General features: G+C 30.4%; 1 protein-coding gene across 1 annotated transcript; it reads right to left on the reverse strand.

The window, feature by feature from the left end:
* Positions 1-15,479: 15,479 nt before the first annotated feature.
* On the reverse strand, positions 15,480-16,698 carry LOC106329110 (nascent polypeptide-associated complex subunit alpha-like protein 4). The gene is made up of 4 exons (XM_013767702.1): positions 16,533-16,698; positions 16,384-16,462; positions 16,094-16,218; positions 15,480-16,015 (listed from the first exon to the last, which is right to left on the reverse strand). The coding sequence occupies exons 1-4, from the start codon at positions 16,596-16,598 to the stop codon at positions 15,665-15,667; spliced, it is 621 nt and encodes a 206-aa protein (XP_013623156.1). The 5' UTR covers positions 16,599-16,698; the 3' UTR covers positions 15,480-15,664.
* Between the last annotated feature and the right edge of the window lie 3,875 nt (positions 16,699-20,573).

Here is a 20,573-nt window from a genome sequence, read left to right on the forward strand (position 1 = left end):
TGGATATAATCACATTACTACCTTAGCCACAGGCAGAATTCTAATTATGGAATAGATATTAAATTCCAAAGCATCTAAAGGATAAATTACTCGCTCAAAATCTGAAAGTGAGTATTATTAGCTTTCCTTAATGTAGTTCTGAAATTCTTTTAGGAATAATTTTTGAATGTATTTATATAGTATATTTTATACACTGATTAATTATAATTTTCGGATCCGGATTCGTGGCTTCCGAATATCCAGATTTCAGATATCCATCTATATATTATATTATCTACGGGTATTCGAACTCAGATCCGGATCTTTAAAAATAATTAAACAAATAAATTTTAAAATACTAAAATTCTAAAAATAATATATAAATTAAATATTTATACAAGATTTATATATATATATATGTATAATATTATAAAAATTAAAATATAATATTTTATGACTAATTTATGTATAAATATTAATATATAAAATATAAATATTAATGAAATTAAAAAAAAACAATATATTTTGACGGATCTAAGATTTTACTATCTTGATTCGGATTTGTACATCCCAAATATCTTATTTTTAGAGTGGATTCAGAGCGGATCTCTGATCGAATCCGGATCCCATATAATAAGTCCCAACGTAAATATATGCATTGATAGAAAATAGCATCCATTGTGCAAATTGTAAAGTAACAAACTATTAAAAGTTTTATAAATGGTGAATTTAGTTTTGAGAAAGGATTTAATAAATGGTGAAAATTAGTTATAATATTTTCTTATTGAATGGTACTGTAAATGGTAAGTACTCTATATTTGGTCGCGTCCATCAAATTATTAAGAAAACTAGGATAAGACCTGCGCTTTGCGCAGGGTAAATTTATATGAAAATTATATAAGAAATATCGTATTTGATGTCAAAAAAAAAATCGTATGGAAAACAATTTATATTATTGATCAAATTAATATATTTGGCTCTTAAAAAAAATTTTAAAACTTTTTTTGTTAATTACATAATTTGTTTACTAATGTACTGATTTCATTTTTAAAAATATTTTAGGTCAAAAAATTATTTATCGCATAAAAACCTAACGTTTAGGTCGAAGAATCTCATGGTTACAATGAAAATATGTCAGCTCGGTTTTATATCATGATTTAGCAATTTAAAAATTAATTATAGTTATGAGAAGTCTACGTTCACGTGCCAATCCTATCTATCTTCGATAGTTTTTTTTTATTTTTGTGTCATTTGTGTTATTGCCCGATATAAATATTGATTTTTGAGTTTATTCTCATTTCTTTCTTTTATTTTGGCATGAGATTTAGAAAATGTTTAAGATTCAAAATTATTAAAGAGATACATACTTAGGTTAAGATATGCGCCTTGTGCAGAATAAATATTTATTTTATATTTTTCTGCATATTATGAAATAATAAAATAATAATTATATATTAAATAACTAAGAAATCAGTTACTATTATGTAATAAATTGGCTTGCACGTATAAATCAAATGACCGCTCTTGTTTATTCACAATCATTTTAGAATAAATAAATCAAAACAATCAATCTTATCTATCGTATATGATATATAATTAAATTTAAACGATATGAAATGTATATATATATATATATATTAACGTAAACATATATTAAAATAAAATTATTTATTTATATGATTTTATTATCATTTAATCTTATTATAGAAAATAATTTAAACATTGATCACAAAAGTTTATGTGAGACTTTTAACAGTTTTAGTAATTTATACTCGTTTTGAAAAATTCAAAATACAACATATACAAAAAAAATCTAAATTTTTAATATATGATTAATGTAATTGTGTAATTTATTTTAATAGTACAGAATTAAACAAAAATGATAGAAATCATACAAATTATTAGCAAATCTTCATTATTTAAAATCATTAATTACTATATATATCATAATCACATTAGGTAATTCCGTAGGTTTTATTTAAGAAAATAATATATAATAAATAGCCACATTTCTTTAGTTAATATCATATGATATCATATAGTTGGTATTAAATGTTTCTAGTGAGATATAAAAATAGGAATTGGACCAACATGTTTTTCAATTTCAATGTGAGACTAACATGTAAGACTAATTAACTACCTAATTGATTGACACATAAGCAATGCGTCTTTTTTAATTATTATAAAATTGAAGTTATATCTTTTCAAATGTTTATCAATTAATATATAAGTGACGAAAATAAAAAAAACAACCGAGAGACAAGTTTCCCATGCCAAAAGGTCAAAAACATAAAAGTCACGTAAAACATAATGATGTGATGACTTTATCTATTTTCTCGGCCATCCAATATGGGCGTGAGAATTGAGACCCCTCATGACCCTAGTCCTTACATCACATTCATCCACTATTTAATCCAGTTTCACTAGCAAAAGAGATTCCAAATTCAATTACTCAGCTGTTCATTCCTTTTCCGTATTCGCATGCATTTCAGTATTCTTACTTCTTTTTGTTGTTGCTACAAATATCAACTTTTATTAACCAATTATGATAACAAAATTATAACATCATATTGGTAGAGGCCGTAGCTTTGATTTTTTTTGCTTTAAGATTTAGGACGTAGATTTTGTGGTTTTATCTTTAAATTTTATCGCTGTAGATTTATTTCAAAGTTTTAAAAGCACTAAACCTAAAGCTGTAGAAAAATTGATTTCTAGAGCCATGATTTTGGGCTCTAGCTTTAGTTTTTTTATTAATAAAGTTTGATTGCTTTGATTTTATTGCTCTAAAGAGAATTATGGCTGTGTAGAGAACTCACAGTCAACACCAATCACCCCCAAAGATTTTAATCCCACGTGCAATGTCAAGATCTAGTAACACCTAGGAATGCTTATAAAGACCATATATACTACTTAATCAAAACGACATTGTATTTTTCACCACTGTGAGAACAAATTCATCCCAAGACTCGGAATAAATCTTCTCTTAAACCACTTAATTAATACTACTAAAAATAGATAACAAAACATGTCAGTAACCTGTGAGACTCCTGTAATGAAAATTCCATTGAAGAACATAGCATCCTAATAGTAAGGATCAGACTATTAGGAACGACCAGTTGCAACAACGGTGTAATGCACATAGGAGGACTGGAAGCTATAAACAGTGGTGTGAAATGACGGGTTGAGGCAATAGCTCCATCGACAGTCCAACTGGAATCCTACAACCAAAGAAGTAACAAAGCTACCGGATTTGCCATTAAGTCGGTACTGAGAATGTCTAGTCACTAAACGTGTTCATCAACAAGCCACAAACCTCTCCAAAGACCACGCGGAAGAGCATGAGACTTGTCACGTTCTGCCTCCAAAAATCGGAGGAGCGACTTTCTTGCAGGCCGCCTTCTCGCCAGTGACGTAGCTCTGCTTGAGAAAAATGAAGTACCTCCATGCGTTCTCTCTGACGAAACCATAGACAATTATTTACAAATTCGAGAAGGTTCAGAACTCAAATCGCAAGAGCCGTACGATCAAACACATGTCTGCTTTAATTGATCTGATACGTCTCTGAGGGGTAATCTCAGAAGTTCACACATGTGTGATAATAACGTTGAGCCACCCATACAGCTGTACTACTCTGCACGCCACTTCACGTTCCCAACTCCCTGCAGATCTGAGTATCAAGCTGCCATCAAGACTAGCTTCCAGACCTGCAAGCCAAGTGATAACAAATGCATCCATGCGCCACCACTTTTGGGTTGGGATACGACGAGACCAAGTGGAAAATGTTCGTCGGCTCCTGCAACTCACCCAAAAATCTGACCCGTCCCGAGACCTCTTCTTCACACAACTCGCACTGCTTCAGATTCACTTTCGGCTGGACCAGCCGCAGATAGAGCAACCACCAGGGGCCTTCGTTGAGAGTCAAAGACCGCAAGCATATCGTCGAGGAAGTAACGGTGGCGATGAGGGGGAAAGGGTAAACGAGAGAGGAGAAGAAAGAGGAGCCTCTGATGCTGGTAAGTGACAACAGACGTCGGGGGAAATCACGGCCACCGCACTGGGGTTCTTCGAAGGGGGGGTGTCGAGAGGAAGATATGATTTTTTTTTGCTAGGTCAATATTCTACCTAGAAGGAGAAACAACTATTGGTGTTCCTATTTATCAAATATATTTTGATTTTTTTGAAATTTTAGCATCAGAAAATAGTGCAACTTATTTGGTATGCTATACAAGCAAATTATTCCGGAGCCATCTAATCTATTAACACAGAAGTACATTTTGTACTTATCCTTGAGTTTTCTTCAAAAATTACATTCTTATGCCACTCAAATTAAAACTCTTTATCATTTTAAATGCATTCAATAATCCCCCTTTAATTAAGTTGACAATCCGGTCCGTTTCGAAGCCCATAATATCGGCTGTTTGGTTACAAAATAAAAGTTCAGATTTGTTTGGGCTTTTAATGACTATATGTCCTAGATGATAAATAATATTTACATTATTCAAAACGAAACCAATAAATAATATAACCACTGGTTTAATTCAAAACCAAACCGAGGAAACGATTTATCTTTAGTTTGTGAAAAAATGAAATTTGTAACTAAGATAAGTTAATGTAATTTTATTAACCAATATAGTGATAGATGATTTCTTTAACATTCGGTATATCTTATATATTAAAATATAAGTTATGATTTTTTTAATCTGTGATTTTTTTTTTTTAATTTGGACCATCACTTAGAAATCTTATTAAATGTATTTTATTAAGACTAATAATATATAGAATCTATAAAATACTTTAATCATAATATCTTTTGATATCTTTTCATTTTATATATAAACATATTTATTTTAAAATTCTAACAAATCTGTTTTAAAAGACTTTTACAAGATTTTCATTTTTGAAATTATATTTAAATATTTTCACTAATTTTGAAATTAGTTTGAAATATTATTATACATTAATAAATTCAGTAATCGTTTTTTACATGCCTAATTTTTTTTTAACGATGATTTATTATGATCTTACAATTATGATATGAGAAAGATTACATAGACGATTCGATAATCGACAATACTACCTGCCTTATGAAGACCTACGCCTAACTGCATCACCTGAGCCATCCTATGAAGATCCATGTCTGGCCAGATTTACTTGAACCATGTTGAAAATCCCTTGTAAGCCTTTCTTCCGTAATCCGCATAATTGTTTAATAAATCGCTCTCTCCGGGACTTGAAACCTGGATTTTCTGTAATCTGCAATAAATTGCATAGTCTGTGATTCGAACCCCAAACTTGAGTGTAGAAGCCTTTAAACCTTAACCAATAGGCTATGGTGCTTCCACTCATTTTCGAAATTATATTTAAATATTTTCACTAATTTGGAAATTAGTTTGAAATATTATTATACATTAATAAATTCATTAATCGTTTATAAAATGAAAAATAAAAAATTCTGCAATATTTTATATATTATATAATCATAATAAATCGTATTAAAAGAAAATTATTATATTGAGCTAAATATAATAAAATTGTATTAAATTTATATATTTATATATTTTATTTTCATAAGTATAAAATATTTATGTTCAAAAATAAAATCTAATACGTTGGTAAGATTGGTTAACATTAGCAAACTATATAATACATGTATAAAAATTAACATGTATTTCTTTAAAGCTTATAATATAAAATCTTTGTAACTACGACTTTAATCATAATATATTTTCATTTTAAATATAATATATATTTATATATTATATTTTAAAAATTCTAATAAATATTTTAACAATAATTTAATGTATTTTAAGTTATCGTTTATAAAATGAAAAATAAATAAATTATATCCTATTTTATATACTTTATAGTCATGATCATGTTAAAATAAAATTATTATACTTAAATAAATATGATAAAATTATATTTAATTGATAAATTTATAAATTTAGAAATTTTATTTTCATAAATATAAATCATTTATTTTAAAAATATAATATGATGATAGAACAGCTTAAAATTAGCAAACCATATAATACATGTCTAAAAATTAACATATCTTAGACTTTTGTATATACAATAATATATTATCTAATGAATAAGCATAAAAATATTAGTAAAAAAAAATACAGATTTGAAACACAGGTTAGAATTTAGCATAAATTAAATACAAATTAATTTTCAAATATGTTTTCTCATGAATATATTAATTTGCTTAATAACTAAATGCAAATAAAATAAGATAAATATATAATAAGAAGTGAAAATACATGCATTTTTAAACAATTGATTAATTATAACATGTAAATTATAAAATTATTGTATCTGGAATAGTTATATAAACATTTAAGTATATGATTAACGTTAAAAATATATACCACTAATGTTTAAAACAATAATTTATGTATAGAAAAGTGAAAACAAACATCCGCGCGATTGCGCCGATAAAAATCTAGTTGATTGATTTAAATTAGAAAATGAGCTTATAATTTAACATCTCAATGAGCTACACTATTTTCAAGGCTTTGACTTTTAAAGTTTTAAAGGTTAATCTATTTTTCTCCACAAATTCAAAATTTTGGGTTGATCCATCCTTTCATTTCCAGTCTATAATCAGAGCCAACCATGAGTAGAAGCTAATAAAGTATGTTTTTCAGGGCTGTGCATGATATATATATATATATATATATATTATACAGGACCAAAACTATCACAAAGTCTACCTAACTCTATTGGTAAGAATGGCAGGATGTTTATTTGAGGTGCTGAATTCGAATAATGAGAGTGCAATTTTTCCTTATTTTTCAAGTTATAAAATTCTTGCTTCTCGACGTATATTTTTCATGCCCGGCCGTGTATACAAAAACAAAATTAATAGTTAAAATAGCATTTTCATATATATGATAACCGGTAAAAAAAGCATTATATACTTTATATATACGTAGAAGCTTATGTAAAAATTATAATGAAAATAAAAATATAAATCTTTTTATTCATGCATGAGTCACAAATTCATGGTAAAGAAATATAAAAAATATAATTAATTCATGTTGAAATTATTAATTTTATATGATAAAATTTAAAATATTGAAATAATAAAACTTATTTTGGGATTTTTTTCCTCCCGGAATACAAGCAGATAAACCTTAAAGCACACAGTTAACCTCGTTTACTTTCGAACCCAGTTTATTTTAGGAGTTTTACCCGTAGTTTATTCACGGCTACAAATCATAATTCATAACCTGAAGCAGATCAGTTAATCCCACAAGCTTTTATCTCCTATTTACATTTCCTAAGGCCAAATCTATCAGGTACATCATGTGCATAAGTACCATTACAAAAAGGCATCATGTCGTTAGGGACAAACGGGACCCAGTTTTTGGGGAGATTCTAATGGCAATCTCGCGAGAAAGTCATCAAAAAGAACAAAAATATCGACCAATGAGAAGACATTAGTCACACATAAGACATAAATGCACACATCTATTCAGATTGGTGTCAAAATTATTGTTTGTGCAACTAGTTTGAAGGGGGGTTATTGGTTTAAGAATTCTAAAGGAATTATAAAATTTTGAGAATCTATTGTTATTGGTTTACAGATTTAAAAAGTCTTATCAAAATCCATTGTTATTGGTTTAAAGACTTTTAAACTCCATTCAAATCCTTTGTTATTCATGAAGTTTAGTTATTATGGATTTTATCATTCTATTGAATTCTATTGTTATTGGGAGGTGAATTCCTTATGTTTTTACTCATGAAACTAGACTTTGAAAATATCATCTATTCACATAAGATTTTTGAAAACTGTGTAATAAGAAAAACATGCACATATTGCAACTAAACTCACGTGAACACACCAAACCAAACTCAATAATGGTGAATCAACTAAACTCACATGATCTGTAATTCATTATATTTTTATAGTTTCTTATTTGATAAAACAACCGTTTGATTCAATAATGATGAAGAAACCAAACTCACATTGATAACAAGAATGGTGTTTCAAAATCACGCCATCCACGTTTAATTCCCTCCACAAGTAATTCAATCAATACTTTCGTTTCATCCTGAGTCTAGGAATTATATTTACCTTTTTCCTTATCCTCCATTGTAATCTTATTCAAGAACTAACTAATGGTCAGAAGAAGTAGATACATGTATGTAGCTGGACACGAGAAGGAGAAAGAGAAAAGGAGAAGGAGAAGAGAAGAAGATATGGGTATCATTGTGTCAATTACGTGATGTTTATATATATGGTTTACATCTAGATTTTGTTTTTGGAAATTTTCTGAAGAGATTGTTATACATTGCCTTATAAGAAGAAATATTTTGAAAATAATATATTATGCAAATCCATAAAAATCAATAAAATCTACAAAAGTCAATACAAAGTATTTGATAGAACTTTGGAGAATATTTGTTAACTCTACTTAACTTCTAAGAATCAGTCAACTTTTAAAATCACTTAACTCCTTCTGAATTCTGATTCCAATAACCCCTCCTGAGTTTCTAAGATAACAATTTATTTTATTCTTTTTTTTTTGTCAACAACAATTCATTCTACAATAATTGATCTTGGCAAAGGAAGAACCATTTAACTGTTAATCAATAATACTCCATCCGTTTCTGAATAAGTGTTACTTTGACACTTTTCACACAGACTAAGAAAGTAGCGGAAATATATGTAAGTTGTTATTAATTACATCTTTCTGACCAATAGTATTTGAGATAAATAAAATTATTTATAAAACCAATGTAGTTTGTAATTAATTTTCAGGTGAAAGTAAGTATAATTTGCATTGAAATTGTAAAACGACATTTTTTGTGTAACAGGAAAAAAAAATATAATGACATTTATTATGAAACAGAGGGAGTATTAGTAAATCTCCCTGTTCGGGAACGCGCTAGGCGCTAGTCGGACGGTCGGGTTGGACCTAGCGCCTAAAGAGAAAATCGGGGATTAATCGAAAATTATGCGGGGCGGAATTTTTAGATGGTTTATTATGTTATAAAACATGTTAATCTTTAATTGTGTATAACATTAATACATTTTCATGTTTAAGATTGTATAAAACACACAAATAGAATATATAAACTTAATATAGTGTAATTTTTATCAAAATTATGAATATAAATGATATTTATAAAATTTTAGATCAAATAAACAAATAAAAATATTATTTAAAATAAAATAAAATTAAAATAAATAAAATAGATTAGACAGCTAGGCGGTCATTTAGGCGGTCTAGGCGGAAAAAATCGGATATCCGATTTTTTAAACCGATTTGGCATAAATTGGAGCGGAAGAGTGACGCGTAGCGCCTAGGCGGCCGAGTTTTAGAACAGGGGTAAATCTTATAACTCCCAGAAAATAAGGGATAAAAATTGAAATCTCAATTTAAGTACTAGAAAGCTCGAATAATAGTTAAAAATGAAACGTTCAAATCAAGACAACACTTTGTTATGATGGTTAACATAGACATAAAAAGGTGGCTTTACGCAGCTGCGATCGGACAACTTCAAGTGTTCAATCTAAATTTTAGTTTGGATTATGTTCACACTGTTGGAGATAAACTACATCTCTCCGAAAAGGTCTACTGAATAAACAGAATTCGGTCTTCGAAATCGGCCCATTTGAGTTTGAAGTTGGCCCAGTTGATTTTTCGTCGTCAAAAGTTCGAAGCGAATTGAAAGAAAATAAGGAAAGAAGACTTGTATATAAGGAGGATTCCAAATAACGAAAAAGGCATTCACAAACATACGTATTTTTCGACTCAGGATTAGGGTTTCTTCTGCTTACCTTGTTCTTGCCAAAAACACCATCTTTTCATAAGATCTTCACTTAAACTCTAGTAATAATCTCTTTTGATCATCAATAAACGTCTATCAAATAACCTACATCAAATTCGTGCATACTTTCAGTACATGTCGAATTAAGATTCAACAATCGGTGCCGTCTGTGGGGAATTAGAAAGCAATGTCAAGAAAAGATCAGCATGACCGGAGATAACGACGATGACATGTGGGGATCCCTGTCGGCGACGAATGACACCAGCATCATGGAGATGATGAAGAACATAATGGATCGTCATACTCAACAAGACGAAGCTAACTAAATAACCAACGGGTGACTTGTTGTCGTCAGCGATGTCATCACACCACACAACGATCTTGACACAGTAAGAAGACAGTTCTTTCATGTCGACAACCCTACGACTCAGTGCCGTCCCTAACATTTTAGTGGCCTAAAGCATATTTATTTTCATATGTGGCCTTATCTAAAATTATAATGGTACATATTTTATCATTTTATTTTATTAATATTTTGAAATTTTGAATAAAAAATATAATATATATAAATCATCACTAAAAAAACTGATTTTATTTAATATTTGTAAATTTGGTAGTTTGGGTAAGCTAAAATTTTGGTTTTATAATTTTTCAAGCATGAACTTTTTTTCAGAAGAAAATGTTGACTTTATTTGGTTTTACGGTGTATTAAGTATAATCTAGTAATATACCGGTGGATTTTTTTATTGGAAAATTTGGTTTCAAAAACTAAAAATTTCCATATAGGTTGAAACCCATGTCTATAATGAGACAAAAAAACAAAACAAAATGGAGTAAAAGAAGAGAACAAAAATAATTTGGTTAAATAACTTTAAAGTTGAGGAGACAATTGTATAATTGAGAAAAAAAAATAAACCAAAACAAAAAGTGTGAAACCATCTCCTTAACAATATAATCGAACACATCAGTAACTAGAAAATTAAGTCACTTGAGCTATACATATTTTAGATACGTAGCCCAAATTTTGTTTCATTAATTGGTGGCCTAAAGCAGCTGCTTTACCGGCCTTATGGAAGGAACGGGTCTGCTACGACTTGAGGAGTCGATCAAACAACAAATCAGAAAATCTCTGATCTCTATAGTTCGATGATAGATATCAACTCGAAGATCCATAAAGTCACAAGTTCGGCTCCTTAGATCGAACATGTTCTCGCTGCAACCCTAAAACGCCTTTTACTTCAAATAAGATAACTTCACTTGCTAAAAAGAATTGGAAGTATGAATGGCTTGATTTTCCCCGGATGGACGTAGGCAGCTTTCACGAGTTCGGCTATACAAAATAATAATAAAATAGGATAAGACATGCACCTTGCGCAGGGTGAGTCTATTTGTAAATATTAGCAATATATATTATCGACAGTTTTTTTAATATATTTGTTCATTTTATTTATACATATACAATGTTTTTTTGTTATTATATAATTTCTGTCCGAAGGGCCGAATCAATTTTATTAAAAATTGTGGACCTAAACTATAATTAATATATCATGGGCTGATCGGATTGGACATCAAACAAATTATGACACAAAAGTCTTATCTTTTTCCACCGAACATATTCTCGAAAAAAGTGAACAGTACTGTTTCCACGGTCGAATTATTTTGACATTTATCTTCCATATGGTTTTGAAAGGTTTCAGATCAACCATCGAATTGATACATGTCATTTTAATGTTTTTAGGCATATGCTTAAACGATGCTTTAATTTTTTATGGCATTCCTATGGAGCATTATGATGCTTTAAACGACTAAAAACATTAATTTATTTACGGGGAGACACAAACTTGGTCCGGGGCGGTCGCACCGCTTGTCCCCCTAGTAAGCCGGCTCTACATATAGAGGTGATGGATGAAGGAAGGCTTTGGAGCATTTTACTTAAAGCCTAAGATGGTACAAAACTTCTAGAATGATTGATGAGGTAGACATTATCTAGAAGAAGAGAATTTTTTCTATGCAGAATAACCCACTTGAGGAAGAGGCATGTGTTCTCAATGGTTTCACAATTATTGCATGACAAGAGGAGATACTTCACTATATAAAGAACACTAGGTAGTAATCCGCGCTGTGCGTGGAGTAAAATAGTTTATTAGATTATTTATTGTATGTTATATAAAAAGATTTGTTGTATAGATTTTTCTAGGGATGGACATTGATATTCGGATTCAGTTGATCTATTCTTATTTTGAATTTTAGAGTTCGAAATTTAAATCGTATTCGGATATTTACAAATTTTGGTTTGCATTTGGTTCGAATCATTGCAGGTTCGGTTCTGATTCGAGTTCGGATATCCATTTGTATTATGTATTTTTTTAATAAAAAACCAAATATACTTAAATCCTCAAAATTCAAAAATAAAATAGTATAAAACATAAAAATTTGAATAATGTAAGACTAAATATTTAAATTTTCATAAAAATTAGCTCTATTTAAATATTTGGATGGAGAACATATAAATATTTTTTGTATTTTGAAAATTTTCTGTTATTTTTAGATATTGACTTTTGACTGTGTTGATAATTTTTAGATATTTTCATATTTTTGAATATCTTATTGATATAAATTTAAAATAATTAGCATATTTATGTATAAAATTGTGCTTTACGTATTTTTAGCATCCAAAATATTTTAGTTTGGATCAGATTCAGATATTGTAATGTGGATATTGAACTTTTAGATCTATCTAAGTACTTAATCAGTTTTAGTTTGTGTTTAGTATTACTTTCAAATCTACTTCGGTTCGGTTCTTCGGATCAGATCTTTTACACAGATTTACTTTCTTTTAATAATATAAAGCAAAATAAAATAAATGTAAAACATATATTATGGACTTATTTAAAATACATAATTATTGGACCATATTTTTAAAATACCAATAAAAATGATTGGGTGTCGTGTCAATATTGTTGGGCATGTTTCAAAACTGATGTAGTTTATAACCAATAACATGTATTTTCTTATAAAAACATTATAGGTAAATATAGTAAAAACATGATATAATCGAGTGAAAAGTTTTCAGAGTTCGGTGGAAAATAATGTGATCTCTTCAGTCGGCAACTGAATTATGTTTTCAATCGATTTCATGAGCTTTTTTTTCTTTTAAATCTTTTATGATTTCTGATTTTGTCTAGCAATCTGATTATGTTTCTATTTCTTGGTCTGTTATGAAAACTCCGCAAAAAAACAATATTTGGCTTAACTAAAGATCCGACTTTGTGTGTGGTATTTTTTTACCTTAATTTCCTTAATTCATAACCAGTCACAAATATTTATTGCATTCGTGTACAAAAACTTCAACCATGGCTAAGTTCGGCAACATACAAAACTTTCAACTTTTAAAAAAATTCTCATCCCAGCATTTTAGTTGATGTGAATCTTAATGATTTTTTAATTTTTCTGTTAAAATAATATTATTCTGTAGTTGTACAAAGATACTTTATGTTCACAAATATAAATGTTAAAAATGCATGAACTAAAAATGAATTGATTAAAAAAATAGTGTAAACACATTAAATTATATACGGTAGGGTTGAAAAATTAATGTGTAAACGCATTAATTGTTAAATAATTGTGAGGCTGACACGCTAGTGTATTCAAATTAAAATCGACCTGAAACTACCACGTGTCCAATATAGTGTGAAAACATTAAATTGACCATGTTTTTCTTTTAATATACAGGGGATGAGAAAGAGAATAATAATCATCCGGAAAAATAGATCAATCGTGTTTAGAAAAGGAGTTGATTACTCTCTAGGCCACTTTTTGATTTTTCTTTACACTCAGAGCCACTTCCTACATGTGAGACACTTTGTTGTGGGGCCGCAATAAACTGTGGACAACTTTTCCCTTAATAGACATTCAATAAGTGGACGGATGATACGTGAACGGGTGATACGTGGACGGAGTAAAAATTCCAAAAGCTTCATCGGAGCAAGCTCCACAATAGTTGAACTTAAGGACACAACTCCAACAACAATGTTTGTCTGTGGACGGGGATGAGAAGATTTTGATTATGTTGTGCATATAGACGCTAACATAACCATGAATAAAGAATAAAAGAGATCTCTTAAGTAACTCAAACACTAAACATAGATATTAAAAATGTAACATATTGAAAGACTGTGATATGGATGCCAATGTATCCACAATTTCAAAGATGAACAAATTAATAACTTCAAACCAATAACTACAACGTACATGTCGAGAAAAAAAACTTGAGTGATGAATACAAAGCTAAACAAACCAAAAAGTTAAAACGAGTCATATCCTCCTCCAAAACCCCCAGTCAAAACGAGTCAGCTCCTCTTCCCGGTGAGCCACACTATGGATTCTGAGCTCAACATCGTCGTGGAGGAGCTCGGTGAAGCTGCGGTGGTTCGAGCTCGTCACAATCCTCCACCATGAGATATGTAGTATGCTGAATTTTGAATTTTAATCATAATTTTACTCGTCCACAAATAGCATTCTATGTTTACCCGTCCACGCTCATCCACATGTGTCGTTCTATGCTTATATCCTACATGTAGTTATCCATCTTTTTCAAACATCCACATATCACTCATCCATAACACAATCATTGAATACATGTACAAGTATAGATTTTAAAATATAACAAAAAAGAATATCAAAGTGGATATCAAATTATAGAGAATAGAAAAATATAATTTATTATATCAACAAAATTTGCTATATGTATTTTTAATTTAAAAATAAACAAAAACAAAATATTAAGAAGTAAAGTAAACAATAATAAAGAAACACACTTTCTCTTTCCTATTATCTAAGAAAGATTTCATTTTCTTCTCATTAAAGGCAAATATGTATATTTTCTCTGTAGGTCCAATGAAAAAGTGTCTTGCAAGTGCATTGTGGCCTTGATGTAATTGAAACTAGATTATTATTTTTCGTTACAATATATTGATTATATTGGATTAGAAATAACATATGATGACAATCTATTAATTACATACATGATGGACTATAATATTATTCATTACAATATATGAAATTCATAATTAACTGATTTGGTCTAGTTGCTCTAATTATTTGATAATTTAGCTTTACCAAATATTATGACATATATATATGTTGTACAAAAAAAATATATACGCAAAGATAGGATAGATATCAGAGTGCACAGATCAGGTGTGATAAAAAAAATTCTACTTCAAAATTTGAAGCCCTTTTTCAAAAAAAAAAACTATTACATAATTTGTAGCCTTAGTGACCCCTCCTCATGTGCACTCTCTTTTCATGATTAATTTAAATATTTTGGAAGGTTGGTTTAGTTTAAGTAAAAAGGTTTAATGGTACGTCGGTTTGGTTTAAGTATAAAAGATACATCTAATATATGTCCCATAAGAAGTGTGTATTATTTAAGTGATAACATAATCAATAAGTCCAAAAAAAAGAATGCCACCGTAAATCTAAAAAAGACTATTTTAATAGAGTAGAAGTGGCTCGTGATGTAAAAAATTCTTAGAATAGGTGAGAATATTCTCTAACAGACCACCTTTTTTTTTTTTGAACACTCTTAACAGTTCTCTTAAAAGCCTTGTATTTGCCTGATCTTTTGGGGAACAAAGCGTGTCGTTTTTCGCTTAGATCTTATATCATGCGAGTTCTAATTGTCACAAAACAAACATAACTCTACAATTATATGTACTAAACTGAGTACAACATTAGAAATGAATGTCTCATGCTATAGATTTGGAATCAAGTTTGTTTATGGTTTATAAAAGAGAAAATAGCCTTTAAAGTGGCGAAACACAAACAAACAATGTTTCGAGAAATGAGACGATTAATTTATGAAAAGTGGACAGCTGCAGAGTCTCTGCGACACAACCTATGTAGTGAGTTCCATGATGGCGGAAACAATATCTCCATCATTGGCTTTGAGAGCCTTAGTGGCTTTGGCCTTCGAAACACCAGCCTGAGTCATCACGAGCTCAACATCCTTGGCTTCAACACCAGTCTCATCCACGTCATCATCTTCGTACTCCTCTTGTGCAACCGCGGCTGCTTCAGAAGCATCGGAGTTAGGGATCATAGAGGCAACGTCCGGCATCTTGAACCTCTGAGCAGCTTGAGCTTGTAGCTGAGAGCTCATATCATCAATCTTGGCCTCACCGAATATGACATAGGTCTCAGAGTTGGGACTCTTGAAGACATCCGGCTTCGAGATGACAAACAAAACCTGAAGGGATATGCAACAACACACAGAATCAAGCATTGGTTTTTCAAGAAAGAAGTTAATCAAACAAAACGTTATTACATTCTTTGATCTCTTGATAGTCACTCTGCTAACATCAGTGACAGGTTTCATTCCAAGTTTCAGCATAGCTTTGCGGCTTTTCTTTTCGCTTCTGCTTTGTTTAGAGCTCTCATTGTCACCAGCTCCTTGAAAAATACAAGACAAGTCACAACAACATAACCACAAGACTTTATATAGTATTAACAGTCTCTATAATCACACACAAACGATAATATATAACAGATTCAATCAAAAGACGATTTCTAATAACACATCAACAGAATGAATCAAATCGAGAAAATATATTATACCATCGACGTTGTCATCGTCATCGTCATCGACGTCTTCGTCTCCGTCTTTCACATCCTCAACGACAACATCATCTTCCTTCTGCTCCATACACAGATGAAACAATCGTCATATGACCACAACAAGAGAGAGGAAGGGAAGGGAAACGAACCTCGAGCTTCATTTGCTCTTTGATGGCTTCCTCAATCTTAACTTCTTCAGCAACAGGGCCTGGCATCTTCTTCTTCAACCTCTTATCTTCTTCCAACAAACCCTTCTAGAACAGCGCAGCGAAACTCTTAATCCCTTTTCAGTGGCGACGAATAAATATGAAGTCTAGTATTTGTGGGCTTACCCTATAACTAGCCCATTTTTATCTAATGCGCCTTATTCAAGCCCGTTTTAGAGTCTACTAGGTCTCGTCGAATCGAATAAATCGTTTCAGTGGCTAAATACGTTAGTGCAAATAATTTGCTTTTGTCACGCTTAAACAACCGGATAAAACAAACCAGTTTCGATTCAGTCTTTGATACTTCGGATCATGTAGTTCCCAGTAGCCATGTTGGTTCGGGTAGTTTTGATTTCGGGTAGTTTGGTTCGACTAAATTTTAGTTAAACTGAACCGTAAAAAAGTTATGTTCGGTTTTCGGGTAATTCAGTTTTTAAACATTTTACCAAAAAAATTAATCAAAGTTTTTGGTATTTCCGTTAAAATTTTGGATAAAATCGGTTAAATTCGGATAATTTCGGTTAGTTTGGTTAGTTCGATTAATTCTGTTCAAAATTTTGGTTAATTTGGTTCAAATATTTGTGTAATTTTGGTTAGTTCGGTTAGAAATTTTGGTAATTTTGTTCAAAATTTGATTAACAATTTTTTTTTGAAAAACCAAACTACCCAGTTACCGAACCAAAAACAGAAATTTTGGTTTGGTGGGATTGATTCAGTTAAAAATCCAAGCCATAGTTTCCAGAGGCCAAAGGGTGCTCAATTCAGATTTTTTTTCTGGTTTTTATTTGATTATTCAGTTTTCTAATCTTTCAATTTATTAAATGAAATATTATATTAAAATCATATCTAATTGATTTAATTTGATTTACATATCATAGTTTCGGTTTCCCAATTTTATACCAATAACTATAACTATATTTATACTTTATAATTTTTGTGTATTTTTCGTTTTTTCTTTCACTCTGCGTCTCGAACTCTTCTTCAATACTACAAAACTCCGTAAAGATTTGTCCTTGAATTTTAGGAAATATAACCAAACTTTTCTGGTGTAATAATCAGTAAATGAGATAAAGTATCTGCTCATGCTAAGGTTTCGAGGAACATTTGGTGATCTCCGAAGATCAGAGTATGTAATCTAACTTGTCTTTGGTGGCATGCTTGGCTTGAGCAGATTTTACTCTTTGAGTTTTCCGAATCACATTGTCTACACAAAATTTCAAATCACCTACTATGCTATCACCAAAACAACCCTTCTTCGTTAACACTTAAAATTCCTTTTGACATAGGTGTCCAAGCTTACTGTACCACAGCTGAGTCTCATCAATATCCTTGTTAGTTGACGTGACTGAGCTGTTCTCTCCAGCATATGTCAATAGTGACTTCGGGTAGCCTGAAGAATATAATGACTGCCTCCTCCTTTCGTGAACATGGTATATCTGTTGGTTATTTTCAACAGTACTCCATTTTCTGCTTTGAACTCACAACATTTGGCTTCTAGAGTTCACATGGAGATAGTATTCCTTGAAATGTATGGCATGTACGTGACCTTGTGAAACAGAAAATTAGTTCCATCTTGTTTCTAAAACCTGACAGAAGCAACTCCTTTAACATGAGGGACTGATTTGTTTGCCATCCTTACTTTACCAAATGTAGCTTCCTGCAAAAAAATGAACAAATCCCTCCCCGGATTCATGTGAACGGAGCAACCCATATCAAGGACCCACTCATATCTATCAGCCTCTCCAGCATTCAATTCCGCTACCAACAACCCTACTAAATCATTTGCATCATACTTAGGCAAAGAAGCCTCGCCTTGATACTAACCATATTTCTGATCTTTGTTCCTTTTTAACCACTTGTAACATTGCCTCTTGAATTGATATATCATGAGAAAACCCTTGAACAATTATATTTATTTGAAAAATTAAAATTGTATATATGTGACTTAAAAAATGTCAAAACTGTTATATACATTTAATGATGATTAATAAGGGATTGCAATAATAGAAAAAAATTATATACGGTGGTTGAAGTTTAGCATTGAAAAAAATCTAAACAAGGAGATATGTATAGTGTGTGGCAGGAGTACAATATAGAATAACAATTGATTTTTGACGAATAAAGATGGCGTGGTTCATCTGGCCCAATATCAAATGTACAAAATTTAGGCTTAATATCATATTAATTGTTGCGGTCTCTTGGTAAAACATAACCTAGCTCCGCCACTGGGGTAAATCGTTGGCAAAGAAGGTGGAGAAGAAAGAGTTGTTTGATGGTCATCCTAATTCAACGTGTGAAATACTCATGCTTGATTGTTTATTATTATGGGTCTATCTAGGCTTGAACTTGATACTTGGAGACTAAATCAGTAATGAAATAATGCAGTGACTAATTTGTGATAAATACGAAGAACGTCCTCTCACTTTTAAATAAAAAAATCTCCAACTCACAAACACGCCATTTTAATCTTCCACTTATAGTTGGACATAAATAAATTTTATATTTTTATTGACAAAACTATTTTAGTACGTAATGAGAAAATAAAATTATTTGGTTATGTTAGTATAATATTCAAAAATTTATTCTTCACAAATAGAAATGGCTTGGTCATCACAAAATAAGAGTTATAATTCTTTTGTGTTAAACTCTCTCTATAATTCTTTTGGTCATCCTAATTCAACTTGTGAAATACTCATGCTTGATTGTTTATTATTATGGGTCTATCTAGGCTTGAACTTGATACTTAGGGGACTGAATCAGTAATGAAATAATGCAGTGACTAGTTTGTGATAAATATGAAGAACGTCGTCTCACTTTTAAATAAAAAAATCTCTAACTCACAAACACACCATTTTAATCTTCCACTTATAGTTGGACACAACTAAATCTTATACTTTTATTGACAAAACTATTTTAGTACATAATGAGAAAAGAAAATTATTTGGTTATGTTAATATAATATTCAAAAATTTATTCTTCACAAATAGAAATGGCTTGGTCATCACAAAATAAGAGTTATAATTCTTTTGTATTAAACTATAATTTGGATATTATTAGCTCAAATTATATATTTAATTTGAACAATAACTAATCTAACTGGAGAAATAATTAGTCAGACATGACCTGTTTTTCCTGCCAGATCTACGCCAAAAACTCTCGATTACATTGATCTCATGTCGTTATTAGTAAAGAGATTCTGCTTATAAAGGTATTGTGAAATTTAGCAATCATGTTTGCATAGTGTTTCAAAAAAAAAAAAAAAGCAATCATGTTTGCATATGCATTGATGCATGCGAAGATAATCTTTCCTGGGAGCTTCATCAATACATTTGTCACAACGTACTCCAAAATTCTTTGGCAAAGGTTTTCCAATACCTTTTGTAAGCGTATCCTTAACATCTTTTACACATAAAGTTAATCCATTTTTTTCCGCATGTTCCACGATAATAGTCATCAGTAGGGCAAAAAAAGAGGTGTCATAGCGCCTTCCACCTCTACTGCATTATATCAACCGAAAAAGATTACTAAATTTTAATAGGAAAAATTGGAAAAATGATACACTTTCAACTTGAGTTTGTCACTCTAATACATTTTCTAATTTTTTTGTCTCTTTAAAACTTTAATTTCTGTAAATACAATTATACCCTTAAATTAAATGCTAAAATATTTAATATTCTAATTTATTTTCTTAATACAATTTATAAAGTAAAAAAAAAAAGATTCATCGGTTCACTAAACACAATCCATCGGTTCATTCTAAACTCCTAAATTTTAGATAAACACAATCAACTACCCTCAGAAAATTGAGATAAACACAATCCATCTCTTTGCTAAAACAAAATGCAAGGGTTCGATTTCAAAGAGATTCAGGAGAAGATCTCCAACAGCTTTCGTCCATGGCCACGATCCTTTCAATTCTGGGTTCGAGCTACCAATATCTACACTGGTTACAAGGTCCCAACTGTGTATCGACTCGAGCTCCGT

Source organism: Brassica oleracea, chromosome C3, assembly GCF_000695525.1.
Source record: "Brassica oleracea var. oleracea cultivar TO1000 chromosome C3, BOL, whole genome shotgun sequence".
In the NCBI taxonomy this organism is placed as follows: domain Eukaryota; kingdom Viridiplantae; phylum Streptophyta; class Magnoliopsida; order Brassicales; family Brassicaceae; genus Brassica; species Brassica oleracea.